Source organism: Carettochelys insculpta, chromosome 1 (genome assembly GCF_033958435.1).
Source record: "Carettochelys insculpta isolate YL-2023 chromosome 1, ASM3395843v1, whole genome shotgun sequence".
Taxonomy (NCBI): domain Eukaryota; kingdom Metazoa; phylum Chordata; order Testudines; family Carettochelyidae; genus Carettochelys; species Carettochelys insculpta.
The window spans coordinates 264,329,361-264,356,952 of NC_134137.1; the positions used below are offsets into that span (position 1 = coordinate 264,329,361).

A 27,592-nucleotide genomic window follows, 5' to 3' on the forward strand; every position below is an offset into this window, starting at 1 on the left:
GCTAAGTCATAGATAGCATTGAGCTGCTGTAGCAGCTCTTACATCAGATGTCCTCCTGCTCTCTGGCACAGAGAGCAAACAAAAACCAAAGTTGGCACCTGATGATTCCTGACTCCCATCAGGTCAACTGTTCATGCCCATGAGCCGGGCTGCAATGGTGGAGAAGAAGAGAGATTTCTAAATTTGGAGTTCTTAATGTTAGTAACGCAGGGCGGACTGGGAGGTGGGCACAGGGGAAACATATTACCTAATTATTTTGTTAGTCTTTAAAGTGCTACATGACTGCTTTTTTGTTTTGAAAGAATACAGACTAACATGGCTACCGCTCTGTCACTACCTTTCAGAATGAGTGTAGAGCTTCTGTGGATTTGAACCACTTCACACTTATTAGCACTTACTTATTTGAAAGCCTGAAAGCTGCTCCTTCAAACCACATTTACGGCAGAGCTTAAATACAGTGCTCTGTAAGCTGCTGAAAATGGCTGAATGCTCACAAAGTCCACTGGGGAAGTGTGAGATTCACAGACTATAAAACTTCCATTGGTTTAAAAAAAGAAAGGGACAAATAATATATAGAACCAGAAATTGCAGAAACTTGCATATGAATAATAAATGTATACAGCACAGCACTTTTTCATCTGTCTGCGCCTCGGTTTTTACATATTACACTCCAGTAGCTTACAGATTTATTAAAGTGATCCTAAAGGACTCCCAAGAGATGTACAGACACATATATGAGATCGTTTCATCCTCCACTTAGTGTGAAAACAGAGCCATTACTTAGCAGTATGCAGAACACTACACAGTAGTTCAGGACATGAGGTATCTAACAATGACTTTATGCAGGCAATACAGAAGTACCAATATTGAGATTTTGGCTAAGACACAGGGACTAACAGCCCTAACCTTCAGGGGAAAACATTTAATAACCACAAGCGGTTGGGATCTTAATTTTACTTCTCATCCCAAAGACAACATCTCCAGCAGCACAGTACTTGAACTTACAAAAAGCTGTAAAGATGTTTCACTGGAAAAAAATTCCTTCTCAGGATAGTTTTTGCACAGAAGTTCAGCTAATTTTGATATAAAATTTTTAAATCCCACAAGTTTTACCTTGTGATGACTGTTTTGTAAAAGCAAATGAGAGGCTTTGTTTCTGTAAGAGTATGGTGAGCCAGTATGGCCTCCCGCTCATACTGGAGTTACTGGGGGAGGGGTGGGCAGGCATAGCCTGCGCACGGCTAAAAGGCCCCTCTCACAGTGAGGGGGGGCCCACTAAAAACACCCAGTCACCAAATGAACACGGGGGACAACAAAGGAAAAAACAGGGACGGGAGTGAGGGTCAAAGGTTTAGAATGAGGGAGCCGGAAGGGGATACCGAGCAGAGGACCCCGGACAGCGCCCACCGCTCCTCGAAGGTGTCCAGGGAGTTGGTGGACGCCGCCCAGAGGAACTCTGCTCGGATTTGTGAGCGAAGGGAGGAACGGAAGTAGGCCCCACAGTCGCAGGTCGCCCCCTCTGCCAGCCTCCTCTCCCTGGTTTTGTAGATGCCCATTTTGGCCATGGCCAGGAGGAGGCAGACGAGGAGGTCCTGCGACTTTGTGGGGCCGCGGATGGGGTGTGACAAGATAGGGAGGTGCGGGGAAAAGTGCAGCCAGAACCTCAGGAGGAGGTTCTGGAGGAGCCGGAAGAGGGGCTGCAGCCTGGCGCACTCAACGTAGATGTGCGCCAGGTTCTCCCTCATGCCGCAGAAGGTGCAGGTCTCTGGGATGGGGGTGAACCGCGCCAGGTACACGCCTGTGCTCACCGCTCCATGGAGGATTCTCCAGCTGATGTCCCCGGCGGGCCGCGGGACCAAGGTGGAATAGAGGCTGGCCCACCGGGGCTCCCCACCCTCCGATGGCGGCAAGATGTCCCGCCATTTGTGGTCAGGGCGGGACACGAGGGTGGGGAAGTGGAGCGTGTGAAGCATGAGCGCGTACAGAAGATGTCTAGGCGCGGTTCGGAAGGGGACCGGCTGCAAGGTATGCAGCCGGCTGAGGTGGTGGAGGGGAGGGGGGCGGGCAGGATCGCGAAGCCAGGGGCCCACGGAGAGGTCCGGAGGGCTAGGAGTGAGAGGGGGGCGGGGTGCACCCTCTCGCAGGACCCGGCCGAGGTAGACGTGAGCAGTGGGCGGCAGGGCAGCCTTCACCTCCTCGAGTATGCGATGGGGGGAGCGTAGGTTGGAGAGCCCCATGCGCTGGGTGAGCTCCGGGGCCTCCATCCAGTCTCCCCGGTCGTAGTCCAGGAGGTCTCCGACCCTGGTGATTCTACCTAGGACCAACCTCCGGCGCACCTCGGGAGACTCCGCCGCCTGCACACGAAGGTGGGGGTTGTGTAGCAGGGGCTCCGTGAGGAGGTCTTCCCCCGCGGTGGCCCCTAAGGATCTGGAGGCTGCGAGCAGCCGCCAAGTGCGGAGGAGGTCCTGGTAGAAGGCCGGCAGCTGCGAGAGGCCTCGTGGACTGTCTCTCCAGGATAAATAAAAGAGCTGCCGGTCGTATCGGAGCCCTCAGTAATGGTGGAGGAAAGCGTGCGCCAGCGTACTCCATGCCGGACTATCTGCACTGTTGGTGTTGGTGTTGAGGAGTCCCTGCAGGGCCCGGAGGCGGAAGACATGGACCTGAGTGCGCATGCAAGTCAGGCCCTGTCCTCCCTCCTCTGGGGGTAGGTGGAGTACCCCTGCAGGGACCCAGTGCAGTCCTGGCCAGAAAAACTCCAGGATTAACCTCTGGAGCTGGTCCAGGAACTTCGGGGGTGGGACCAGGGTGCTGAGGCGGTACCAGAGCATGGACAGGACTAGTTGGTTCAGCACCAGTGCTCTCCCCCGTAGGGAGAGACACTGGAGCAGCCCTGCCCACCTCCGCAACCGCTCAGCGACCCTGCCCTCTAAACCCTGCCAGTTTTCTGGCGGAGATGGATGCGTGGCGGATAGAAAAACGCCCAGATAGGACAGCGGACCCGCGCTCCACCGGATGGCCTGAAGCGCGGGCGGGAGGCGGCTCGTCTGTCATCCAGTCCCGACCACCAGGCCAGAGCTCTTGACCCAGTTGACCCGGGCGGAGGAGGCTGCCGAGTAGATGGCTTGGCAAGCCTCCAGACGCACCAGGTCTCCCGGGTCCTGAACCACGAGGAGCACGTCGTCAGCGTACGCCGACAGGACCAGCCGCAGCCCTGCCTCTGGAAGTACCAACCCCATCAACCTTCGACGAAAGAGACAGAGGAAGGGCTCGATGGCCAGGGCGTAGAGCTGTCCAAAGAGCGGGCAGCCTTGTCGTACTCCCCGTCCGAAGCTGACCGGAGCGGTCAGGGTCCAGTTGAGCTTGACCATGCACTCCGAGGCAGCGTACAGCACCCGGAGAAACCCGACGAAGCGGGGTCCGAAGCCGAAGGCCTGCAGGGTGCCCAGGAGATACCCGTGGTCCACCCTGTCGAACGCCTTCTCCTGATCCAAGGACAGGAGGGCGAACGACAGGTCATCCCTACACCCAAGCTCCAGGAGATCCCAGACCAAAGACAGATTATGGAGGATGGTATGGCCCAGGATGGTGTAGGTCTGGTCGGGGTGGACCACATCCTGCAGCACGGACCCCAAGCGACGGGAGATGGCTTTAGCAATGATCTTGTAGTCCGTGCTGAGGAGCGAGATGGGACGCCAGTTCCTGAGTTCGCGGGGGTCCCCCTTCTTGGGCAGCAGGGTGAGGACGGCACGCCTGCATGACAGGGGGAGGACCCCGCTTTGCAAGGCCTCGGCCCAGACACTGAGCAGGTCTGGGCCGAGGACGTCCCAAAACACGCGGTAAAACTGCATGGTCAGCCCGTCCATGGCCGGGGATTTATTGGTGGGCATGAGGCGGAGGGCTTCCGAGAGCTCGGCCAGAGTGACAGGGAGCTCTAGCCGGTCCCGGTCGCCCGTGCTGACCGACGGGAGTTGGTCCCAGAGCACCCTGCAGGCGTCAGCGTCGGTTGAATCCGGGGAGAAAAGGGTGGCGTAGCAGGCGCGAGCCCTCTCGCGCATCTCCACCGGATCCGTAAGAGGGGTGCCATCCTCCGCAAGGAGGCAGAGGATGTGTTTTTTGGCACCCCTCTTTTTCTCCAGGGCGTAGAAGAAGCGGGAGCCGCGGTCCATCTCCCGGAGGAGTTGGATTCGCGACCTCACCAAGGCCCCCTGTGCCCGGAGGGTGTCGAGGGCCCTGAGCTCGTCCCTCTTCTCCTGGTACGTGCCGCAGAGGGATGGATCTCCGGGGCTGGCGGCTAAACGACTCTCCAGCTCAAGGACCTCCCGTTCCAGCTGCCCTATCAGCGCATCCCGCCGCCGGCTGGCCCCCCGAGTATAGTCACAGCAGAAGAGCCGCGCGCGCACCTTTCCCAGATCCCACCACTGCCGCGCCGAGGGAAAGGCGCGCCATTGCTCGCGCCAGGCCAGCCAGAACTCCCGGAAGGACGCCACGAAGCCCATGTCCTCCAGTAGGCTGTTATTGAAATGCCAGTAGGCCGACCCCCGCTTCCCCAGCAAGAGGGAAGCCTTCACGGCCACCAGGTGGTGGTCGGAGAAGGGGGCCGGCCGCACGCTGGAGGCGTGGGCCCGGGAGAGATGGTGCCGCGAGATGTAAATGCAGTCCAACCGGGAGTGTACGGATTTATGGCCCACCACTCGGACGTAGGTAAAACCAGCGTCCTCGTCCGGGTGGTGGCTGCGCCAGACGTCCACCAGGGAGCGATGGATGAGAAGCTCCCTGAGGACGCCCGCAGCGGCCTGGCAACGCTCGGTCCCTGTGCGGTCCCGCTCCTCAAGGGTGCAGTTGAAATCCCCGCCGAGGACCAGGCACTCGCGAGGATCGATGGTGTCGAGGAAGGCTGCCACCTGCCGAGAGAAGGGTGTTCTCTCCGGGCCGAGTGTCGGGGCATAGACATTGACGAGATGGAGAGGCAGCCCCTCCACCCGCACCCGGAGATACAGCAGGCAGCCCGGCACAACCTCGACGCTCCCCAGCACCTCGGGCTGAAGGTCTGGGGAGAACAGGGTCGCCACCCCGGCCCGGTGGGCCGAGAGGTGACTAAAGTAGACCCCGTCTCCCCACTCCAGCCACCACTTAGCTTCGGCGGCTGGGGTAGTGTAGGTCTCCTGTAGGAAGGTGACCGAGTACCCCCCCTCCCGAAGGAAGGAGAGCACTTGGCACCTACGGAGACCCGACCCGCAGCCCCTGGCATTTAGAGTGGCAAAGATGATCAGCGCCATTTGGAGGGCTGGGGAGGATCCTCGCCAGAGGGAGTACCGATGGTTCCCGTGGGGCCACGCAGCAAACCGTGACCAACCCCGAAGGTGACGAGGGCGTCACGGAAGCTGCGGGCCCGTTGGTAAGCCGTGGCGTCCCTCCTCCCGGTCCCCTTGCCCTCCTTGAGAAGGGCCCTCACGGATTCCAAGATGGTATGAAAGTCCCCTCAGCGCTGGAGGGCGAGAGCAACCTTGTTCTTGGAGCCACGAATTTCCTCCAAGAATCGGCGCATCTCTCCCACCAGCGCATGGGGTTCCGAGGCCTCGGGGTCTCCAGTACCCGTCGGCCTTGTGTTCCTTTGGGCCCCACGGCCACAGAAAAGATTGGGGTGGGGACTGGGGTCTGGTTTTGGGGGGGATGAGAGCGGCAGAGGGAGAGCAGCCCCGGAAGTGCTGGGAGAGGGCGATGTAAGGGGGTCCTCCCGAGGGATTACGGTCTCGGGGGCAGGTATGAGTGGGCAGGGATCAAAGGGAGGGGTAGGAGGAGGAGGGGTGGGGGTGGGGGCAAGGGAGATGAGACTCATCAGGGGAAGGGAAGGTTCATGAGGGGGAGGGAGAGGGGGCAGTGGGGGAGCGGGAGGAGGAAAAGGAGGGAGTGGAAGGAGAGGAGGGTCTGGAGGGGGTAGGATTGCAAGTTCTGGGGCGGGGCATTGGCTGGGAGAAGGTACGGGGATGATGGCAGGTGATAGGGCTAAGATGGGAGCAGGGGTGGGGATATGGACAGAAGGTGTCTCGGGGGGAGGGGCTTCCTCGGATGCTGGGGCGGGGGGAGGGGGGGAGGGGCGAGGTGCCGACATGCTCGGCAGGAGGTGCCAACTGGTCGAGGGGGTGGGTGTCGGGCTCTTTAGTTTCGGGGCCAAAGGCGGGGGACATGGAAAACTCTGCTTCCCCCAGGGCGCCCAGGGGCTGGCTGACTCCCGTGGGGAGATCATCTCTAATTAAGGGGGGGGGTCGCCTCCTGGGACGTCCCAAGGCAGAGGGAGGTGGTAGTTGAGGGGTCGCTGGTAGATGGGGAGGGGGAGAGTGGAGGAGGTGGGGGTGAGTGGATGGACGGCCCACAGGCCTCCAGTAGGAGGCTGTCCACTTCCAGGGCCACCGGGGTGAGGCCTAGGGCCTCGACCTCCTGCGAGAGGAGGGCGAGGCCGGGGCTCACCTCCTCCGGATGCTCTGCAGCAGCAGTCTGGGTGGTGGCCGGAGGGGTGTCGGGGGAGGGCACAGGTGCAGAAAAGGCCTTCTCAGCCTCCTCAGGCTCTGGCTCCGGGACAGAGGGGATGTTACCTTTCTTAGCCGCCGCCGCGGCAGCCCCCATCACCCCCAGCAGATGATCGGTAGCCGGGGGTTCGGCAGGTGGGTCTGGGCTGGCAGCTCTTTTTAGTGCTTTGCACGGTGCCTCCACCCCGTCCTCCGACAGGGTGGGGTGCCGGGTGCGCGCACTCTTTTTCTTTCGTTTCCTCCCCACCAGCACCCAGCCCTCCAAGGAGGCGGGCTGGGCAGTAGAGGAGGAGGGGCCAGGGGCCAGGGCTGACGATGAGGAAGGGAGGTAAGAGGGGGGCGGGGCGGCAAGGGACAGGGACGACCCGCCCCGGGACAGGCCCTCTTCTGGTCCTGCCGCCGGCCCCACCTCCCTCTCCTCCGCAGGCCCGGCTCTTGTGCCTGCTCGGGCGCCAGCGCCTGCTTCTTCTTGCCCGGCACCATGCAGCCGGGCATCCTCCGACGCCCGAGCGGCAATGGATCCGTCCGGGACGTGAGGAGGAGGGTCGGTCCCAGGGCCCGTCGCGGTCGGGGCGCCGCCGATCTCGTGGCTGACACCCCCCGGGTCGGAGGAGGTCCCGGGCTCCCCTTCGTGCCGGGCCAGGGGGCAATCCCTCCGGACGTGCCCCGCCGCCCGGCACATAAAGCACCAGGCCTCCCCCAGGGTATAGAAGACCCAGTACTGGGCCCCTTGATAGGGCACCAGTATAGTCCCCTGCTGGGCCACCCCGCCCTGTGCTGCCGCCGGCGGCAGCTGGACCCGGGCCTGCCGGCGGAAGGAGAGCACGTGCCGTAGGGCGGGGTCTTTACAGCCTAGGGGGAGGGGACTCAGGACCGTCAAAGGCCGGCCCAGGACAGCGAGGAAGGGCAGAAGGGCGGAGTTGGGAAGGAAGGGTGGAACAGATGAAAAAACCACCCGCACGCCCAGGTCTTCCAGCGGCTCCAGGGGCACGGGCACGCCCCCAACCGCCAGGCCCCTCTCCACCGCCTCCTGGGCAGCGGCCTCCGAAGCCAGGAAGAAGACGATCTTCCCGAACATCCGGGAGGCCGCCACCATGGCCGCAGGCCCCGCCACCCGTGCCAACGCCCGCACGTAGGTCTCCACGTGGGGCGAGGCAGCCACCAGGAGGCAGCGGACTCCGTGCCTCCTGGTGAGCGCGGGGAAGGGGCCGCGACCGTTGGGGATGGTAGTCCCAGCAGAGGTGGAAGGAGCAGGGTGCGGGGCGGCGGCCGCCGCCTGGGCATACAACCTGGGGGCCGAGAGGTCGGGGCCCCCAGGAGCGGTGGAGGGAGCAGGGGGGAGGGAAGAAGGGGAAGCTGCACTAGGTGTTTGGGCAGCCTGCGGGAGAGTCCCCGCCACGGGAGGCTTGGCCTTCCGGGCGGGGCTCTTGCCCTTTCTTTTCCCCTGGCCCTTCCTGCCCTTTTGCGGGGGAGGGTTTGGGGCTGGGTCGCCAGGGGGCGCCGCGGCGGAGGCAGTAGGAGCCCCGGAGCCTGCGCCCGCACCCTCAGCCGACATGGTGGTAGAGTTCTGGGAGGCCCTGGATGCGTGGGCCGCCATTTCAGGGATAGGAGGGGTGACAGTGGAGGGGAGAGGGAGGGAGGGGTCACCAGATGACCCTCCAGTGGGCATGGGGGTCATATTGGTGGGTCTAAGAGGGAGAAAGTTTATTGGGGGTGGGGACCTTTAAGAAAGAGCGGGGGAGGAGAGTGGAAGGGAAGGAAGGAGTGAGGCGTGGCTGCCCCTCCCCCACTGTCCGGGCTGAGGACCCAGTCAGATGGGGGAAGGGCAGGGCAAGGGGAGTGAGGTCAGGGAAAGGGAGACACAAAAAAGGCCACAACTCCCAGCACAAGATGGTAAGATGGCTCCTGTTTCTGCACTGGGATGTGGAGGGAATCAAAGTTTTGTGTGTGGGCGGGGGGGGGGAGCGGCTCAGGCGCTTAAGTAAACAAAAAGGGGGGGGGAAGGGGCGTGGGCACGTGGGGGGGCGAAGGAGGAGGCACAGCCAACTTAGGGGGGATGGCGGGGTTAATGGGGGGAGGGGTTGCCCACGTGCGCCTGAGGGGTGGGCCCGTAGCAGCTGCTGCAGAGCCTCGAGATGACAGGGGGAGAAGGAAGGGGCAGCTGATTGGAGGGGCCCAGGTGGAGGGGGCCCCAGCGGCTGCTGGGTGTGGGGGGGCAGTAGGAGAGGGGGTGGCTGCAGGGGTGGTGCAGGGGCCACGCCCTAACACCCCACCCCTGGCTATGCAGCCCCCCCCCCGGAGCCCCAGTGGAGGGGGGCCCTGCCCAAACTCACCCCTCCCCAAGCCACTCCACGGGAGGCTGTGTGGAGGGAGCCCAACCGCCGCTTTGAGAGAGCCCCCTACCTTCTCCAGGTGGTGAGGATGCAGCAGCTGCTAGATGGAAGGTGGGCCCAAATGGGGGGCCAGCAGTTTCCTCCCCCAAAAGATGGAAAAAGGGGGGGGGCCTGCTGTAGGGCAGGGGGCAAGAGTCCCCCACCCTCCACCCACCCAGCAGGTCCTAAAAGAACTAGCTGGAGGGGTGGGGGGGGGAAGAAAGATAGAGCCTGCCTGCCCGAGGCAGGAGGGATGTTGACCCCAGAAGGGGAGGGTGGGGAAGGCAGCCCTGCGGGGGCTTCAGGCAGCCAAGGCCGGCTGGCCCCCGGTAGCTCGCCTTCCAGCCGTGGGAGGGGGATCCCACAGCAGCAGCAGCCCTGCAGAAGCACCCACGGCCAGGCCAAAGGGCTTGCAACAGGCCGCCTACTGACTCAGAGGCCGAGGAGGCTGCGCAGAGGTCCTCCTGGGCGGGTCCGGAGCCAGAATACCAAAGGCCCACCCCTCAGAGGGTGGGGCCCAGGGCTAGAAGAGCCAAGGGCAGGGCTCAGGACCCATTAAAGCCTGGGCCTCTGGGCAGGGAGGAGGCGCCTGCACAAGCTCCCTGGCACCAGGGGCAGAGGGCCTGGCACCGCCCAGCCAGGCCAGGGGAGCAAGCTCCCAGCGGCTCCGAACAAGCCTGGATCCAGATGCCCCAGGGGGACTACCTGGACTTCTCAGACCTGCCAGGACCTTCACACTGGCGGAGACTCCCCACCTCGGAAGAAGCCCCAGGAGCGGTCTGCCCTGGAGTCCCGGCGGATCCCTACAGCCCTCAGGCCAAGGATCGTCTCAGGTCCCCTGTGCTACCGCCGCCCGACTATCCCAATGACATTGATATGAGTGACTGGCTGGAGCCCCTGAAGGTGGATGACGTGGAGGAGACTGACCTAGAGGGACCCACCGACCAGATGGACTGGGACCTTCTGCCAGCGGAGGTAGAGGTAAGAAGTGGCCCGGGGAACGACGCACCCAAACCCATGGCGGTGTGTTGCAGCCTGGATCCCCACTGCCGTGGTCATGTGTGAGTGACCCCCCAGGGCCGGGTTGCAGTGGAGTGGGAGGGCCTGCGACCCCCTACCCCCTCCTTGACAGGGCCAGCCTGTGCTAACTCCCTTGTGCTGTTGCCCTGCCCCAAACTGAGGGCTGGGCCTGTGCTTAAACCCCTGTGCTGTTGCCCCGCCCCAAACTGAGGGCTGGGCCAGAATTGTACATTATTATGAACTGCTGCCCCGCCCTGGACTGAGGGCTGGGCTGGTACTGTATTGTCTTGTAATGGTGAACTGCTGACCGCCCCAAACTGAGTGTGGGGCTGGTGTTCTAACCCCTTTTGGGTGCTGCCCGCCCTAGGCATTCAAAACTCTTCTCCAACGCTTGCTTACAAACCAGTGATGCAAGAGAAGTATCACAGACTAAAAGGAACGGAGGAGCATTCTCTGTTACGAGAAGCAAACATATTTTACAATATCTGAATCTGCACACCTGCACATTTAACTGGAAGATCAGGCCCAGATATGTGACAGGTTTTAGATAAAATATTTCTCTTTAACTGATTTTGAATTTTATTATATTTTTGCTTCTCTTATTTATTTAGAGGGATGGGGAGGAGAGGCATTCAGGTGCATATATGATTTCCTGTAAATCTGGCAATGCATCTATTATCTAGTACATTTCAATAAAGAAAAAGTTCACTGCAGGCATAACCATTCAAAAACATTATTCTAAAAACTGACACAGAATAGAAATAACTTGCTATTTTAAACAGCGATGAAACTTTGTGGACTTATTCCAAGAGCTAATTACATTTTAGAGGCCTAGCTATACTCAGCAAGTACAGTATTTCTTTTTAATTAGTTGACTGACAAATTACATTTTAAATTAATCATCACTGTATTACTACTCATTTCTGCTGGAATTACAAGATGGTAAAAAGTACAGTGCTTAAAACATTTCTTTTTGTTAGGCCTGCTGCATTTCAACCCAGATAACATAGGGTAACTTGTCATGGTGAGGAGACAACTGGAGGAATTTGCCTCTTATTTGGCATCACGTATTGTCAAGAGACATGTCTCGCCTACCTCATCAAGCCAGTTAGCTTGTGTTTACATTGTAGTGGAGATCGGTTTTAAATTGTGCATTGAACATGGAGATCCAAGTTTCAGCAATGTGGTTTTCCCAGCCCCATAAGCTCTGAAATATTCAGAAGTTGCAAGCTTTCTTTAGTTCTTACATGTTGTCATGGTGACCCATAATTCAAATCTCTAAGGCTAGATTTACTGTCATGTGCTTTATTTGGCACAACATTTATTGCATCTGTTGCAGAAAAGAGAAGCATGATTCTGCAGTCTGAACTGACTGCCATTAGTGCATGGAGTGTTATTTTAGGCCACTATTTAAACCTAATATAGAACACAAATACTTGAAGAATTGACTGTTGCCCCATATAATTATTGAGAACAATTAAAATGGAATAGCCACAGGCAGGTCTTCTCTGCTAAGAGACTGCTACACTTGAATGTTCTCCCCCTAAAAAAGGTCATCCAATGCTTTGGAGCTCAGCTCAGCGTTTGTTCTGTTTGTAAATTTTGTTGATTTCTCCCCCTCTGACCTCACCCCCAAAGTTAGCTCAGGGAGGTCTCCAACTGCAGCTTTCCCCGTCCCTGCAGCCTCACCCACTGCTGCATGCCGTGCATAAAGGCCAGGGACAATCTTCACACCCACCATTGGAAAGTGCAAACCATAACCCCAGACGGGTGTGGGGCAGAAAAGAGGGCATAAACCTCTTCCTTTTAATCACACAGGACTGCGCAGCTTATCCCCTGACTCTGGCCCCCAAAGGAATGTTGTGACACTCTGGAACACTGCCAGGTGGCACAATTTAATCATATGCTGTTACTTTTGCTAAAACTCCCAGAAGCTGTTGGGTATGGGTACCCAGGAATAGAAGCAGCCTTAGTTTATACCTAAATTTTAGCAGAAGGCTTGCATGAGAAATGGTCTCAAAGGGCACCAAAACTGGGAAATGTCTGGAAAACAACCAATAGATAATTGTTCAGTTTTTGTATCATGTCAGATTAACCTGGGATCTGAGGGGAAAAAACAAACAAACAGACAAAAGGCTCTTGGCAGGGAAAGTGTAGACAACAGAAGCATAGAGGAGATTTGCTGTGCCTTCAGAGAATCTTATAGTTCATCACTCAATTATTTAAATAATCTATGCACTTTGCCTGGTACTCAAAGGGAGTTTAGTTCTTTCTAATGGTGACAAGAAGTCATTGATGACCTTTATTAAGAGTTCCAGACTGGCATATCAACAGCTTAACTGATTGGAGACTGTGGGCACTTTTCATCATTTGCAAAGCCCTAAATCAAATGTGGAGGATGAACCCTCTCACGATAATGCTGTAAAATACATGCTGCTGCAGTTATAACCAGGTGATCTTATTTAGGGGAATTGTATCTGAGTTATATTTATTTGCATATCCTCTGAGACACATCTCAAGCAGCTTACCAGTCCAGTCAGAACTTCTGTGGGAATTTACTTGTATCTCTTTAGCTTATAGCATTTCCTGAAGGTAACCATAAAATATGTTCTCTGCCCTGTAATGGCTCCATATGCTCCCTGTCATCACCACAGAACTGTTACAACTAGAAAAAAAAAAAAGCTGCCTATTGTTATGGTGTTGGGTACTCCAAGTGCAGAAACACAGAATGAAACAAACAGCTGCAGCTTGCTGAAGAGTAAAAGGACCTTCTACGAGGTACAACTGGGGAGGAGGGATGCTGTATAAACTATGCTGATCTTTTTATTCTTGAATCTAGTAGATCTGTTTCTGAATCCCCTCCTGAACTTTGCTGCTGAGTAATTGAAAATACCCAATTTTTACAAATGAGGTAGGCTCAAATGAGAAATTGAGTAAAACTTGAGCTCTTGGACATCATCCTGATGATAACACTGCAGTATGCAAAACCCTGGCACCAATCTTGTTCTCCCCACACCTGTAAGTCTCTCCATACTTTGTGTACAAATGTGACCATTTTCCTAGCTAAAAATTACAGCAATGGCTACCGGCAGCACCCTCAGCTAATTTAAGAGTTTGTGGGCTACATACCAGGGCTTCAATCAAGGTTTACAGTATGGGGGAACTGGTGAGTCCACAGGGCAACGACTGACACATGGATCACTGCCCTCTAGGAAGTTAAACATTGATCTCCTAGAAATCAGTCAAGACAGAAATTCTAAAATGATAGTCTAAAAAGTCCAACTGACCCCAGAGAAAACAGCCTTATTTATACCTATCCAATGCCAGCTGGAAGTGGAATAAGTAATAATAATAATAATAATAGACACTGGCTGTTTGACTCAAAGGGTCAAGCTACTTTTTCCAGTCCTTTGTTAGCAATGGATTTAAAAAAAAAAAAAAGAGACATGGCTAAGAGTAAATGTTTGATATTAATCTTTAAAATGTTTGTTTCCTAAATCTGTCTTTGAATGTCCAGTTATTTGCACCCATGGGATACTTATTTAACAAACAGGGTTTGTAACTGCCCCATTATAAAACTGTTAACCAATATTTCAGGCTAGCAACATCTACTAGTGCATTAAACCATGTGAGACTACTTAAGAGACATGCTCTACGCTTTGGCATGAGATGGGAAGGTTCCCACATCCGGAAAGAGACCTGTACTTTGTAATTTTACCTTTAGGGTCTCCCTCTTTTTAAATGAAAATATATTTTAAAATTTAACACATGCACTGGGGTGAGGGTCTCCGAGTTAGCGAGACAAGATTTCTTGCTGTCTCTTCATTCTCCTGTCTTACCAAAAAAGTGGCCACTGAAATAAAAGATCTATTGCACATATTACACTGAAATGCAGATGAAATGAAATGCACTGACAAAATCAGCAAGTGTGCTTAAATTCAAAATGTGTGGGCAAGAGTCAGAATGCTGGTTGGCTAATTAATGGACTGGTATGTTGCAGAATTGGTTTTAATATTGGTTTACTAGCACACGGTCAAGTGCAAATCTCACAGGGGCTATTGCAGCTGACTTCTCTTGCCAGACTCAGCTGGTGCAGTGATTTGCTTCCACAGCAGGTTTATTCCGTGAGCTCAATAGCTGTATTCCCTTTGAAGCCACACAGCCTCAATTAAATGGCAAACACACATAAATTCAAATGAAGTGTAAAAATAAACTTTGGTGGGTGAGTGTTTCTTTGGGGTTCTGAATTTCCACTGTGCTGAATTCAAATTACAAAAATAACCATTTGACCAAGCAACATTTTTATCTGTCAAAGCAGTCTTATTTCCAGGTATGTTAAAAGACACAGGACTCATATATAGCTTCAACAGATGGATTTATGGCCATCCAACAGCCATTACGAGCAATGGTTCATACACATTTACATCTGAAGAGAGACTTTTTTTAAAAAATTCATTTTGAGCTTACTGGTAAGGCTGCTGCTATTCTCACTCTCTTCCAACTGCTGTAAAATGTACTGTGTTGGATATTTTTCCTAAATCTTGACCAGGAGTTAGGAGTACAAATGTACTCATCGTTATTCAGAGGACCTAAATATTTACCCTCAAACAGCAGAATAAAGAAACATTGTGCAGAACATCTGAAGCATGACAAACCTACAGCTGAACGTCCTGCTAATGCTCTAACTGCACTTCACTAAAATATTTACATTGAGCTTTGTAGCTCTCATTACATCTTTCCTCCCTTTCATCCTAATCCCATTAAGCATGTTGTCACAGACTTGATTGAGGTTTACTGCGCTGTGGCATTTATCCATAACAACTCTTGTGACAGCAGCTTGCAGTGATGTGAACCTTGTGTTTATTAATTTTATAATCAGTGATTCGTTAGACCAGGGTTCCTCGTGTGGGATACGAGAGGCCCCATTTCCAAACTCTAGTGCTACAGTGTCCAAAACCTTCGCCACTCACCACATGTGGAGAACAGGACACCGTGGTGTGGTGATTTCGGGTTCCAGAGCCACACGCGGCTCCTCAGAGCCACACTAGTGGAATGCCGTCCAGCTGCTCCGCCTGCTCCACGCATGTGCCCCACCACTTGGTGGGACAAGCACATAGTGACAGCAATGGCCCCAGCATGGCTCCTGCAGCCCTGGCGTGGCTCCTGCAACAGCAGCTCTGGTGAGTCACCAGCAGTCAGTCCACTAACCGGGGGTAGGGGAGGGAAGAGGACGTTGGCAAGGGGGCAGTGGCACAGGGGTCTGGTGTTGCAAAAGGGCCCAGCGCCCTAACCTCCACTGTAGCCGGCTGAAGCTCTGGGCCCCTTTGAAATGCCATGGCAGTGCTGCTCCACCGTTCTGTGCAGCTCAGGAATGGGTGGGTTGGCAGCAATTCAGTCTGAGCGGTGTTAAGGGCTGACTGCCCTAGATTCCCCACCTTTTGGCCTTTTGGCCCCATACCTTCTGTGGCACAAAGCCAGGGCCCACAGTGGCTGTCAGTCCCAGTGGTGGTTCCACATATTAAACTGCCAAACAGATAAGCCCATACGCTGACCTTTGAACGATTTGTACCTCTGCACACACAACAGAATTGCAGAAACTTTATTAGGGAGTTGAACAACAACTGATTATTTTTCAAACCATTTCAAACTGTCACAATTACAGGATGCATCTACATGATCAAGAAATATGGAAATAGACAGTTTAATGGGAGGTTAGTGAAAATGCTTGTGTTGTGGAAGACTGGAAAAGCCTTACCAGTCACACAAGGAATATTAGGCTCAGGATCCTAACAACAGGAAGCACGGAAAGCAGCAGACTTCAGAAAAATCAGACTTGTGCCTCCCTCACAGAACTGATGGTCAGGATCCCTTGGAAGGCTAATATGAGGGGAAAGGAGTCCAAGAGAGCTGGCTGCATTTTAAAGAAGCTCTGCTGACAGCTTAGGAACAAACAATCCCAATGTGCAGAAAGAATAGCAAATATGGTGGGCAACCAGCTTGACTTAACAGAGAATTCTTGGGTAAGTTTAAACACAAAAAAGCTTACAAAAACTGGAAACTTTGATATATGAGAAGAAAGGAATATAAAAATATTGTTCAAGAATGAAGAGCTCTGCTCAGGGAAGCCAAAGTGCAATTGGAATAGCAGCTAGCAAGTGATGTGAAAGATAAGAAAAAGGGTCTCTACTGGTGTACTAGGAATAAGAAGGTGGTCAGGGAAAGTGTGGGATGCTTACTGAATGGATAAGGCAACCTAGTAATACATGATGTGAAAAAAGCTGAAGTACTCATTGCTTTTTTTTTTCTTTCTTTTTTTTTAAACCTTGATCTTCACAGACAAGGTCCTCCCCCACAGAGCTAGGCAGCAAAGCATAGGGAAGAGGTGAGAAGCCCTCAGTTGTGAAAGAACGGATTAAGGACTATTTAGAAAAGCTGAACATGCTGAGGGAGTTGGCCAATGTGATTGCAAAGCTGCTGACCATTATCTCTGACAACTCATGGTGATTGGAGAAGGTCCCAGATGATTGGAAAAAGGCAAATGGAGAGTCCATCTTTAAAACAAAACAAAAAAAAACCACAAGAGAATCTGGGGAATGACAGACTGGTCACAACCTCATTTCAGTCCATGGAAAAGTCATCCAGCAGGTCCTCAAGAAATCCATTTTGAAACACCTGGAGGAGTGGAAGGTAATCAGGAGCAATCGACATGGATCCACCAAGGGCAAGTCATGCCTGACCAACCTAATTGCCTTCTATGGTGAGATAACTGGCTCTCCTGCTATGGGGAATGCAATGAATATAATATACCTTGACAATAGGAAAACATTCAATATGGTCTTCCTCAGTATTCTTGCCAAAAAGTTAAAGAAATATGACCTCAATTAATGGGCTATAAGATGGACAGAAAACTGGCTAGACCGTCGGGCTCACCAGGTAATGTTCAATGGCTCGATGTCTAGTTGACAGCTGGTATTAAGTGGAATGCCCAAGGGGCAGTCCTGGTGTGGATTTTGTTCAACATTTTCATTAATGATCTGGATGATGGGATGAATTGCACCTTCAGCAAGTTATCACATGACACTATGTTGGGGGAAAACATCGATACGCTGGAGGGTAGGTGTAGGATCCAGAGTGACCCAGAAAAATTGCAGGATTGGCCCAAAAGAAATCTGGTGAGGTTCAATGAAGACAAGTGCAGAGCAATGCACTTAGAATGGAAGAATCCCATGCACAGCTACAGGCTAGGGACTGACTAAGCAGCAGTTCTGACAAAAAGGACCTGGGGATTACAGTAAAAGAAGCTGGATAAGAGTCAGTGTGCCCTCTTTGCCAAGAAGGCAAACAGCATACTGAGCTTTGTCAGTAGGAGCGCTGACATCAGATTGAGTGAGGTGATTATTCCCCTCTATTCAGCACTGGTGACACCACTTCTGGAGTAATGCATCCAATTTCTGGGGACCCCATGACAGAAAGAATGTAGACAAATTGGAGGAGTCCAGCAGAGGGCAACAAAAATGATCAGGAGTCTGTGGTACGTGCTTTAGGATGAGAGGCTAAGGAAACTGGGCTCATTTAATCTGCAGAGAAGAATAAGGGGCAGGGGGAATTTGATAGCAGCCTTCATCTTTTTAAGTGGGTTCCCAAGGAGGATGGAGTCAGGCTACTTTCAGTGGTGGTAGATGACAGAACAAGTTGCAGTGGGCGAGATCTATGTTGAGCATTGGAAAGGGTTAACGACAGTGGTTCTGGAATCTCCATTCTTAGAAAGTTTTATTCCAGCCAGGGCTTTCTCAAGCCCGGCCTTGATTCAGCTGGGGTTGGTCTGACTTTGAATACAAGGTTGGACTAGATAACCTCTTGAAGTCTCTTCCAAATCCTAATATTCTATGAACTATTTTGGTCAATGTCCATCTCACAGAGGATCACCTTATAAAGTCTAGAGTTGGACAAACACTTTCCACTGGAAAATGCTGATTCAAATATAGAAACATTCCATAAAAGCATGTTGACCAAATCAAACTTTAGGCAGAAACCAAGCAGCCAGGCAGACTAGCTGGGCTGCTGGCTGATAAGCTGCTCACCATGCATGTGGTATGTCTGGGTTGCCAGCAGGGCAGCAAGCTTGGGCCATCCAGACATTTTTGAAAACTTTATTTTGGTTCTTTCAAACTGGCAAAAATTCCAACTCTACAGAAAACTATGTATTTCTGACTTGGAATGCGGGGGGGCAAGGAGAAATCAGAAACACAAAATTTTAAAATTCTAGTTCTTGCACATCTCTATGAACAAAACACATTTGCAGCTGGTACCCTTGCTAGCAGCGCCGGCATAGGCTAAGAACAGAAATAGCCTTGGACAATGAACCCTTCTGTCCTTGTAAAGATAGTTACTTCAACCTTCCCTGTGCACTTTCCACAACCTAAATTGGGCCAGGACAATATTTGGATCTGAGGTCATATTGGAGCTTCAGGAAGTTTTGTCATATTATAGAGGCCATGTCTACGCTTACTAAAAACTTCAAAATGGCCATGCTAATGGCCAAATTGAAGAATACTAATGAGGTGCTGAAATGCATATTCAGCATCTCATTATCATGCCACTGGCCACGGCACTTCGAAAGTGCCGTGGTTTGCTTGTTCGTGGCTTGTCTACATAGGTGTCCTTTCCAAAAGGACCCCACCAACATCAAAATCCCCTTATTCCTATCAGCTGATAGACGAGACACGGGTGAGTGAACTGCAGCACTTTTGAAGTGTTTTGTTCATAGAGATGTGCAAGAACCAGAATTATAGGAATAAGGGGATTTCAATACTGGCAGGCTCCTTTCGAAAAGGACCCTCGTGTAGATGAGCCGAGGGCAAGCGAACCGCAGTGCTTCTGAAGTGCCGTGGCTGGCGGCATGCTAATGAGGTGCTGAATACGTATTTCAGTGCCTCATTAGTATTCTTCGATTTGGTTATTAGCATGGCCATTTTGAAGTTTTAGTAAGTGTAGACGTAGCCAGAAAGTGACATTCTTCCATCTGACCTGCTCCCGGTACTATACCTGTCCTCAGATAAAGAGTAACTCAGGCTTGACCTACATGAGGGGAGAAAGTCAACCTAAGCTACACTAGTCCAGCTATGAGAATTGCATAGCTGGAGTCAACATACCTTAGCTCATCCTTCTCCAACATCCCCACAGCAGGATGTTGACAAGAGAAACTCTCTCATTGACTTTCCTTAGTACTTGCAACTGTAAGCAGTACCAGAGTCGGTGGGGATGCCTTAAGCATTCAATTTAGTGTGTCCCTACTAGACGTGCTAAATCAAATCCTGGAAGATCAATCTCCACAGTGTCAACGCAGCAGTAAGTGCAGCTGTACTCTTAGTCTACAGTGCTATCGTTTAGTTGCTTTTCAGAAGTATGCCACTAAAAACAACAAAAAAAATGAAAAACACCCTTTGTGCTATTATCACGAAAATATTCAATTTTACACTGACTAGTTTAGCTTTTTTTTAAGCTATCCATTTGTTGCAAAAAAAAATGTAACATATTAATTGCAAATACAATAAAACATATGCAGTTACAAAATATCATACTGGGTTGGTTTATATTATATGACCTTACTCTTAGGCTAAACATATTGGCTGTGTCTACACAGGCAAAAATCTTTGAAATAGCCATATTTCGAGATTACTAATCAGGCGCTGCATTGAATATTCAGCGCCTCATTAGCATTCGGACACTTTCGGCTGTGGTGCTTTGAAAGCGCTGCTTTCGAAAGTGTGTGGCTCGGCACGGCTACACAGGGGTCCTTTTCAAAAGGACCCCGCTCCTTTCAAAATCCCCTTATCCCAATCACTGATCGGAATAAGGGGATTTCAAAAGGTGCAGGTCCTTTCAAAAAGGACCCCCATGTAGCCGCGCCAAGCTGCGCGCTTTCAAAAGCAGCGCTTTCAAAGCACAGCAGCCGGAAGCGTCCGAATGCTAATGAGGCTCTCAATATTCAATTCAGCGCTTCATTAGTACTCTTCAAAATGGACATTAGCATGGCTATTTTGAAGATTTGTGCCCGTGTAGACACAGCCATTAAGTAGAGGAACAAACAAATTCTCAACATGTATTATATGTAAAAGTGTAGAACTTTCCAAATTAGCTAGTATGTTCCCAGAAAGCAGTTTTAGCATTTCTAGTAATGGGAAGCTGTTGGCACATTATTACAGTAATTTCTCAAATGAGATCCATTTCAATTTTGCTCCAGATGTTTAGTAACAGCTTCTTGATCTCAATCTGCCATCTCAGCTGTGTTTGAGCCTTTAGTCTTTAAAAACAACAAATCAGCATTCCAAGAAAATGTTATCAAACAGGACTGTTGCCCCTTTCATTTGGAACCAGTGGGGACTTTGGAACAAAAACCTTTAAATTACTTTCACATCCTCTCTTCAAAACAACATCCTTATAAATATGATTCTTCTTGCTTTGCATGTTCTTTGTTTTATCAATTAAAGTAAAGCCTCTGAATATAAATCAGCTCCCCATCATCATCCTAAAATACTGGTTCGGTCTGAGTCAGATGGAAGAACGTCACTTTCTATAATATAACAATACTTCCTGAAGTTCCAGTATGACCTCAAATCCAAATATTGTCCTGGTCCAATTTAGGTTGTGGAAAGTGACAACTACAGAGCCTTGGTCTAACTATGGGGGAAATGGAAGATCATTGTTGCTGTATTAGTTTTTTTTTTTTATGCTATTTTGTTATGAATCTAATGATAAAACTCAAAACCTTCTGTAGAAAAACTGCAAGTTTCAGACCATTGTTTTCAATTAATCCCTGGCACCCAGGCCCACCCTGAAATACATCTGTATAAGAGCAAAAAGATTAATACCCAACACCCTTATCTTGCCTTATATCTTCAAAATGCTAATTGCTCACTAACTTCCCAGAGGGATTATTAAGTATCATTACTTCCCTTTTACCAAATCTTTGCCTAAAACAAAAAGGGCAAGTGATTTGCCCCACATCGCAGAAATAAATAGCATCAGAGCTGGTATATCTGGACTCCTGTCACTGTGCTCAAAGCACTAGGCTACAAACCTTATCCTTAAAAAGATAAACTTACTGGCTTAAAAATAAAAGTGTACCACTACAGCATAATCAGTCCCATTCTTCAGTGGTTCAAATAATGCCAAGTTCTCTACTTTTAGGACAGCAATAAGGAAATGCAGTTGTGAGGAAGTCAACCAACAAAACAAAAATCTGTTGATTCCCTGACTAAAATATCTTGGTTCAAGAAAACTCTATATAGGTAATAAGTTTGTGCAGTTATGGGTACTGTACCTTGTAAGTAAGTAAGGGGAAAACGAAGCTGGATTGTCCTGTTCTGAAAACATTGGCATGGAACCTCCCATTATCCAGAGACGGAAATATAAAACAACAGTCACCTTTGGAGAAGAACAACGTCTATTGAGAAGGTTACTTCCATTTGGGAAATATTATATTGTACAAGGAAATGCAATTTTTTAATGCACAAACTCTAAACTTCCTATTCTCCCTACCCCACATCCCCAAAATGGCTCAGATTTAGCAAACACTGCAAAGAAATCAACAAACTTCATGTCCAATCAATTTGCAGGGCAGCTATGGAATCAATTTCTATTGGTATCAGTGACATAGCTGGATTTTAATCCTTGAACATATAATAAAAAATAAACCACTGCCACTGTAAAGCCATTATTTGACATTTAACTCAGAGTGGTATACTTAAAGTACATTTTCCTCCTGTTTAGGAACGGCTCAACCGCGGGATAGTTGGATATACTGCTTTTTAAATGACAACCTACGTGAATAAATTTGAGGTAGAAAAAAGCAACATTTGCATCTAACTGCCCATCTGAAATTTTCTTGGTCTATCTTTCAAGATTAACTGTGAGTTAATATCTAATCTAATCAAACCATTTAAAATAGGATTTCAACTGCAATTTCAGCCATCTAGGTCTGTTGGCAATAGTATTCAGCAACATTAATGCTAATATTATTTGGATGTACACAACACTACCTCATATTAAGTACATTCATACTTACATAACTTATTACCAAAGCAGCCCTCTTCAAAAATGGCCTTGCAGTATACAAGAAATTCTTATTGTTACTTGCAGTCAGATAGCTGAAATGCAAACGAACAAACACTTGTTTAAATACTTAGTGGAAAGTAACTTGTTTTTCACACTGAAAAAAATATCAGTCACAATGCTCTAACCATTCTCTGTCTATTACTGTGTTCAAATTAAAGCTAAAATCTAAGCATTTGTAGCATTTTCCATTTTCAACACATTTCTAATTAAGATTAGTCAATATTTTATTTCTAAGATTTAACAACTCAAATTTTAAAAAACTGCATACATTATCAAAACATTTACTCCAACGATCTTTACTTGTAACCATCAGCTACCTAATGCTCACAAATCTCCATGTATGACTTGTCCAGCACAGAAGAAGTCAATGTCAGCCCATGATTAAAACTCAGAGGCTCCTTGCTCCAATTCTGTGCTTCAAAACTAGAGACTGAGGAATGGCCAAGAAGAACCAAGCTTCATTAAACTACACTTTTTAAGTAGACTTCACATACTCTGCTTCTCTTACAAGTCACTTGATTAGACTGTTATGATTACTAATTGCAGTGATTTAAGTATACCAGATGCCCTTTGTCTGTGCAAACCCTCCATGCTCCACAAGCAGGTCAAATTAAAAGCTTGATGTCAAACATTATAAAGGTCAAAAACCTGATCTCTCAAAATTATTTTAATACACGAAAGTGTTCTCTAAATTCTAATATCCACTTTAAAATAATTCATGGCTGTCACTATGGCATTAAAGTAAAAAATACACCTATACAGAAGTTTATTTTTTGTTTTTCCTGATGAAGAAAAACAAATAAAACATCAGAGATGATTGTTGAAGGGGATAAGGAGAGAGGAGGAGGAGAATGCTTTTAACTTAGAAAAACAATGAAGAAATGTTTTCTTTCAACATTTAAGAAAATTTTAAAAATAAGGAATTAAGAAATTTAGATTATACCACAGGTCACAATGCTTGCATCAGCACTCCATGCAAGGAAAGAGTCACACTTATTCCTGCAAAAAGTTTAGACATTTTTGATTTCCTCTGCAAATCTCTCAATACACAGGATCCTCCAACTACCTTTAGCCCTTGAAGTCACAGCAAAAATAAGGTCATACCACTTCCACACGAAAGTTTCTTAATTCATGGCTTTTTGTTCCACTTTTCCATAGCAGGAAGTTAGTGGTGGTAGGCACCTTTGAAATGTGAAGAAAAGCTTTCACTGCTGACAAAAGCAGCAGAACCAAAACATGAATGAGAAGGAATTGAAATTCAACAACAAAAGAAAAGTGAGTGTAGCTGGATACATTCTAGAAGATGCATTCTTTTAAAAAACCTTCTATAAGTGGCATGCATAGAACATAGTACCCCGAACTATTAACTCCAGAGAAACCTGGATCACCTTAGGCCCTTGTCATCTACTACCACTACTTACCCTTGTACAGTCTTCCCCCGCCTTACAAGGGTAATTCATTCCTGAAAACACCAAATCCCATTAAAATGAACGCAATTACTTCAATAGTTAACATTAGTTATCATAACAGAACCTAACAAGACACTTTCCCTTCATTAATTACTCTATAATATGGCTGTTTACCTGCTCTCGTTAAGCTCTTCCATAGCTATTACGCACCATACACTTAAGACTACGCTCACAAACAAAATATACATATGATACTCAATGTTTATGTAATTCAACCTTTAATGCAAAGAAAGAACAGAACAGTAAAGACAAAAGAAATCAATGAAAACAATGCAAATGACATCACACTCAGAGAACAAGTTGACATCATGTAGAAAGGCGAGAAGATGAGGTGAGAAGAGACTGCGAGGAGAGTCACGGTTGGTTGGTTGGTTGGTGATGGTGGCATTGGCGTGAATGGAGTAGAAAATGAAGGCAAAGGTGAGGAAGATGAAGAGTGGCTGAGTTCTTCACACTCGAGGACGGCGGTGTTGGTCACTCTGTCCTTCCATGATATTCCAAGGATGCGCCTGAGGCAGTGCAAGCTGGAATCTCAACCATGCACACCCTCCTCAGGCAGCGTTGAACTCGTGGATGACCTCTAACGTATAGTTGTCAGCCTCTGGCATCTTTCGTCCTCCCATTGCAATGGAAGAGGAAGAAGACGATGATGTTGACATTCAGCCTCTTTTCCTGGCGGGCATACAGCGTCGGCTCCGCTGGCTTGGCCACGTCCACAGGATAAATGATGGAAGGATTCCAAAAGACATCCTGTATGGTGAGCTAGCCTCTGGCAAAAGACCTCCCGGACGCCCCCAGTGGCGCTACAAAGAAGTCTGCAAGAGAGACCTCAGAGAGGTGGACGTCGAGCTGGACAATTGGGAAGAACTGGCAGATGACCGCAGCAGATGGAGGCAGGGGTTACACAAGGGCCTTCAGAAGGGCGAGACGAGGATCAGACAGCTAGCAGAGGAGAAGCGAGCGCACAGAAAGCACACTGAGGACTTGCCAGACACCCACCACATCTGCAAGAGATGCAGCAAGGACTGTCACTCTCGTGTGGGTCTTCATAGTCACAGTAGACGCTGTAAATGAAGTCCTCAATTGAAACTATAAAGGGCGCGATCCATAGACCATGCAGACTGAAGGATGCCGCGCCTGTGCTTTGTTGGACGAAAACAATAGCAATTTTGAAAGAGCTCAGAAAGCTAAAATTCTCATGAGAGAATTGATTGAATGTTACAAATAACTGTATGATAGAAAGATGTGAGAAGGCAAGCAGACAAGTATTTTACTATTTTTACTTCCAGCCACGCCTGCAGCTGCTGCTGCTGCTACTTCTGCTGCTTCTGAGCCTCAAACTTCAAAGCAGTGGTTGAGTTGGGGGCTGTAGGTGATGACCAGTGGTGTTCTGTTCTTGGCTTTTTTGGGCCGATCTTGGAGTAGCTGGTCTCTGGGTATTCGTCTGGCCCTGTTGATTTGTTTTTTTTTTTACTTGTCCTGGTGGGTAATTCAGGTTTATGAATATTTGGTAAAGTTCTTGTAGTTTTTGGTCTCTGTCAGTTGGATCAGAGCAAATGCAATTGTACCTAAGAGCTTGACTGTAAACAATGGATCTAGTCATGTGTGCAGGATGGAAACTAGAAGGGTGTAGATAAGTATAGCGATCAGTAGGTTTTCGGTATAGTGTGGTACTGATCAGGCCATCCTTGATTAGTACTGTAGTGTCCAGGAAATGTATCTCTTGCATGTTGTAATCGAGGCATAAGTTGATGGTGGGATGTAGGTTGTTAAAGTCTCTGTGGAATTCTTCTAGAGCCTCTGTATCTTTAAAGTGCTACTTTAAAGAGTCTTTGAAGTGCTACTTGACTGCTTTTTGCCAAAATGAAGTCCTTATGGCAGGGATGTGCCTTTTGTTGTTCCCATGAAAATCAACCCAAATTTGACAAAGTTATAAATCAGAGGAAGGGGGAGGGTCACAGCTGGCAAACGCTCAGAGACTATTTAGAGTCCATCTGATAAAATCTCCTGATCTCCAAAGATTCCATCTACGTGATGTATGCTCCAGTCTGGAGAAGCTACCAGGCACAATCTGTATTTAAAAATTAAGCTGCCATGGGCACAGCACTCAGAGGTGTGAAAAATCCATGCTCCAGTCCACAGTAGCTACACCAATGGAAGAATTCTTCCATTGAGCTGGCTACCGCTGCTTGGAGAGGTGAATTACCTACAGTGACAGAAAGACTCCCTCTGTCGCTACAGAAAGCATCTACTCTTCGGCCCTAAAACAGCATAAAGACATTGACGTCTGTCCCGCTATGAGGTCTGTACCGGAAAGAGGTCCTTAGGAACAATATACTAAATAAAAATAAGGAAAGAATAACCTAACCTTAGACTAATCTGTCTGGAACAAGAATTGCTTTTGTACTATTTGTTCAGTGCCTAGTACAATAGGTCCTAATCAAGGTCTTTAGATGCAACCAACCAACCCCCACTTACCATCTGTTTGTTCCTTCTCAGTCAGAGTCTAAAGATAAATGTTCATAAAAGGGACTAGATCCTGAAATTTCAAGGGTAGTGACAGACGTCTTTGATTGCTGGTCCTTTTCTGGTGGTGGGTGTTGCAAGGCAAACAGTATGAGAAAGAAGTCTGTGGAGCATAAGAAGGATTCAACTTTCTTTGAAAGGAGTAAGCCTGAGACTGTCGAGTTCTATAATGTTCCAGGTGTGATTGAAAATAATACGAGAGAGGAAAATGAACAATATGTAATCTATCCCATCCTGGAGGGCCCAAATGCTACTTCTGCCTAGTATTAATGGTTTAAAGCTGCTCCTTCTCCTTTCAAGATAGACCACATAATTTTTAAGCTTATTGATTTGGACATTTTGGCCTGCAACATACATAAATAAAATGCACTCTACAACCCACACTCTCATTCCCATCTTCATCATGCCGAGCATAATGAAACAGTTTTTCCAGTGTTGTGTCAATCCATCACTATTTAAAAGCAGTACTTAATTTTAAAAGTGTCCCACAACACTACAAAAGGCCCAGCCTGCCACAGAGCAAGCCTTATGGCACTTTACCAAACCCCATCTTCCTGATGGGTCTTCATGCAGCATTTAAGTCATTCAGCACTAACACACCCAAAGAAAAGTAACCAGTGTATTGAGCCTGGCTGTGGTGTGATGTCACCAGATTTTTCCAATAAATACAAAACCATTTCTGTAACCACTGTATTAAATTTGCACCAAATCTTGTGCTACATGGGCCAGGTGAGGTGTCTAATGAAAGCTGGCAATGCACTGAATTGGTTTATGCTACTTGTATATCTGTGCCATTTTTGTATGTGAAATATGGGTACTGGCTCTATATGGCTGCATCTACCCCTCTCTTTCGGAAGAGATGAGAAATGCTAATGAGACATTGATCTGAATATTCAGCACCTCATTTGCATAATGACAGCCACCCAGCGCATCAGAAGTGCTGCTTTCTAATTGAAAACTAGCCATGTAGACAGGGTTCCTTCAAAAGGAAACCCCTATTTCAAAAGCATCCTTCTTCCCAATTTTTTCCCAGTTGGGAGGAAGGGAGTTTTCAAAATCAGGGTTTCCTGTCAAAGGAACCCCATCTACATGGCTAGTTTTTGATTAGAAAGGAGCACTTCTGATGCTCTGGGTGGCTGCCATTATGCAAATGAGGTGCTGAATATTCAGATCAATGCCTTATTAGCATTTCTGATCCATGACATTTACATACCCCTTCCAAAAGAGAAGGGTAGTGTAGACGTGGCCTACCTATATTACAAATGTTTTAGTGCTGGGATTCACAATGGAGGGTGTGGTTACCTCCCAGTCACGTGACAATGAGCTGAACAAAGGAACAGAGACTCAGACTTCAAATCCACATCTTACGAAAACTGACTGAGATGTGTTGTCTAACCATGCAGCCAATGGCAGAATGCCGCAACAAGTAACCTGATCAGGTGATCCTCCATTGAGTACATGTCTAGGAGCAGTGCTTCCCTCCAAATGGCAAGACTGTAAAAATGACCCAGGCAGTGGCCATCTTTATCTTTCAGTCCTCATGAACTAAGCCTGTATGGACTGG

The 27,592-nt window shown here is 49.1% G+C and overlaps 1 protein-coding gene across 5 annotated transcripts in view; it reads right to left on the reverse strand.

Moving 5' to 3' along the window:
• TMTC1 (transmembrane O-mannosyltransferase targeting cadherins 1) overlaps positions 1–27,592 on the reverse strand; it is a 262,529-nt gene that overhangs the window by 158,303 nt on the left and 76,634 nt on the right. For all 5 annotated transcript variants that reach the window (XR_012647083.1, XR_012647084.1, XM_075006402.1 and 2 more), the window contains 2 exons: positions 21,984–22,065; positions 21,240–21,343 (listed from right to left, as the gene is read on the reverse strand). Coding sequence is in view for 3 of the 5 variants with exons in the window: in XM_075006402.1 (XP_074862503.1) it covers positions 21,240–21,343; positions 21,984–22,065 (186 nt within the window). In the remaining 2 variants the exon portion in view is untranslated. The remainder of the gene's footprint in view (positions 1–21,239; positions 21,344–21,983; positions 22,066–27,592) is intronic.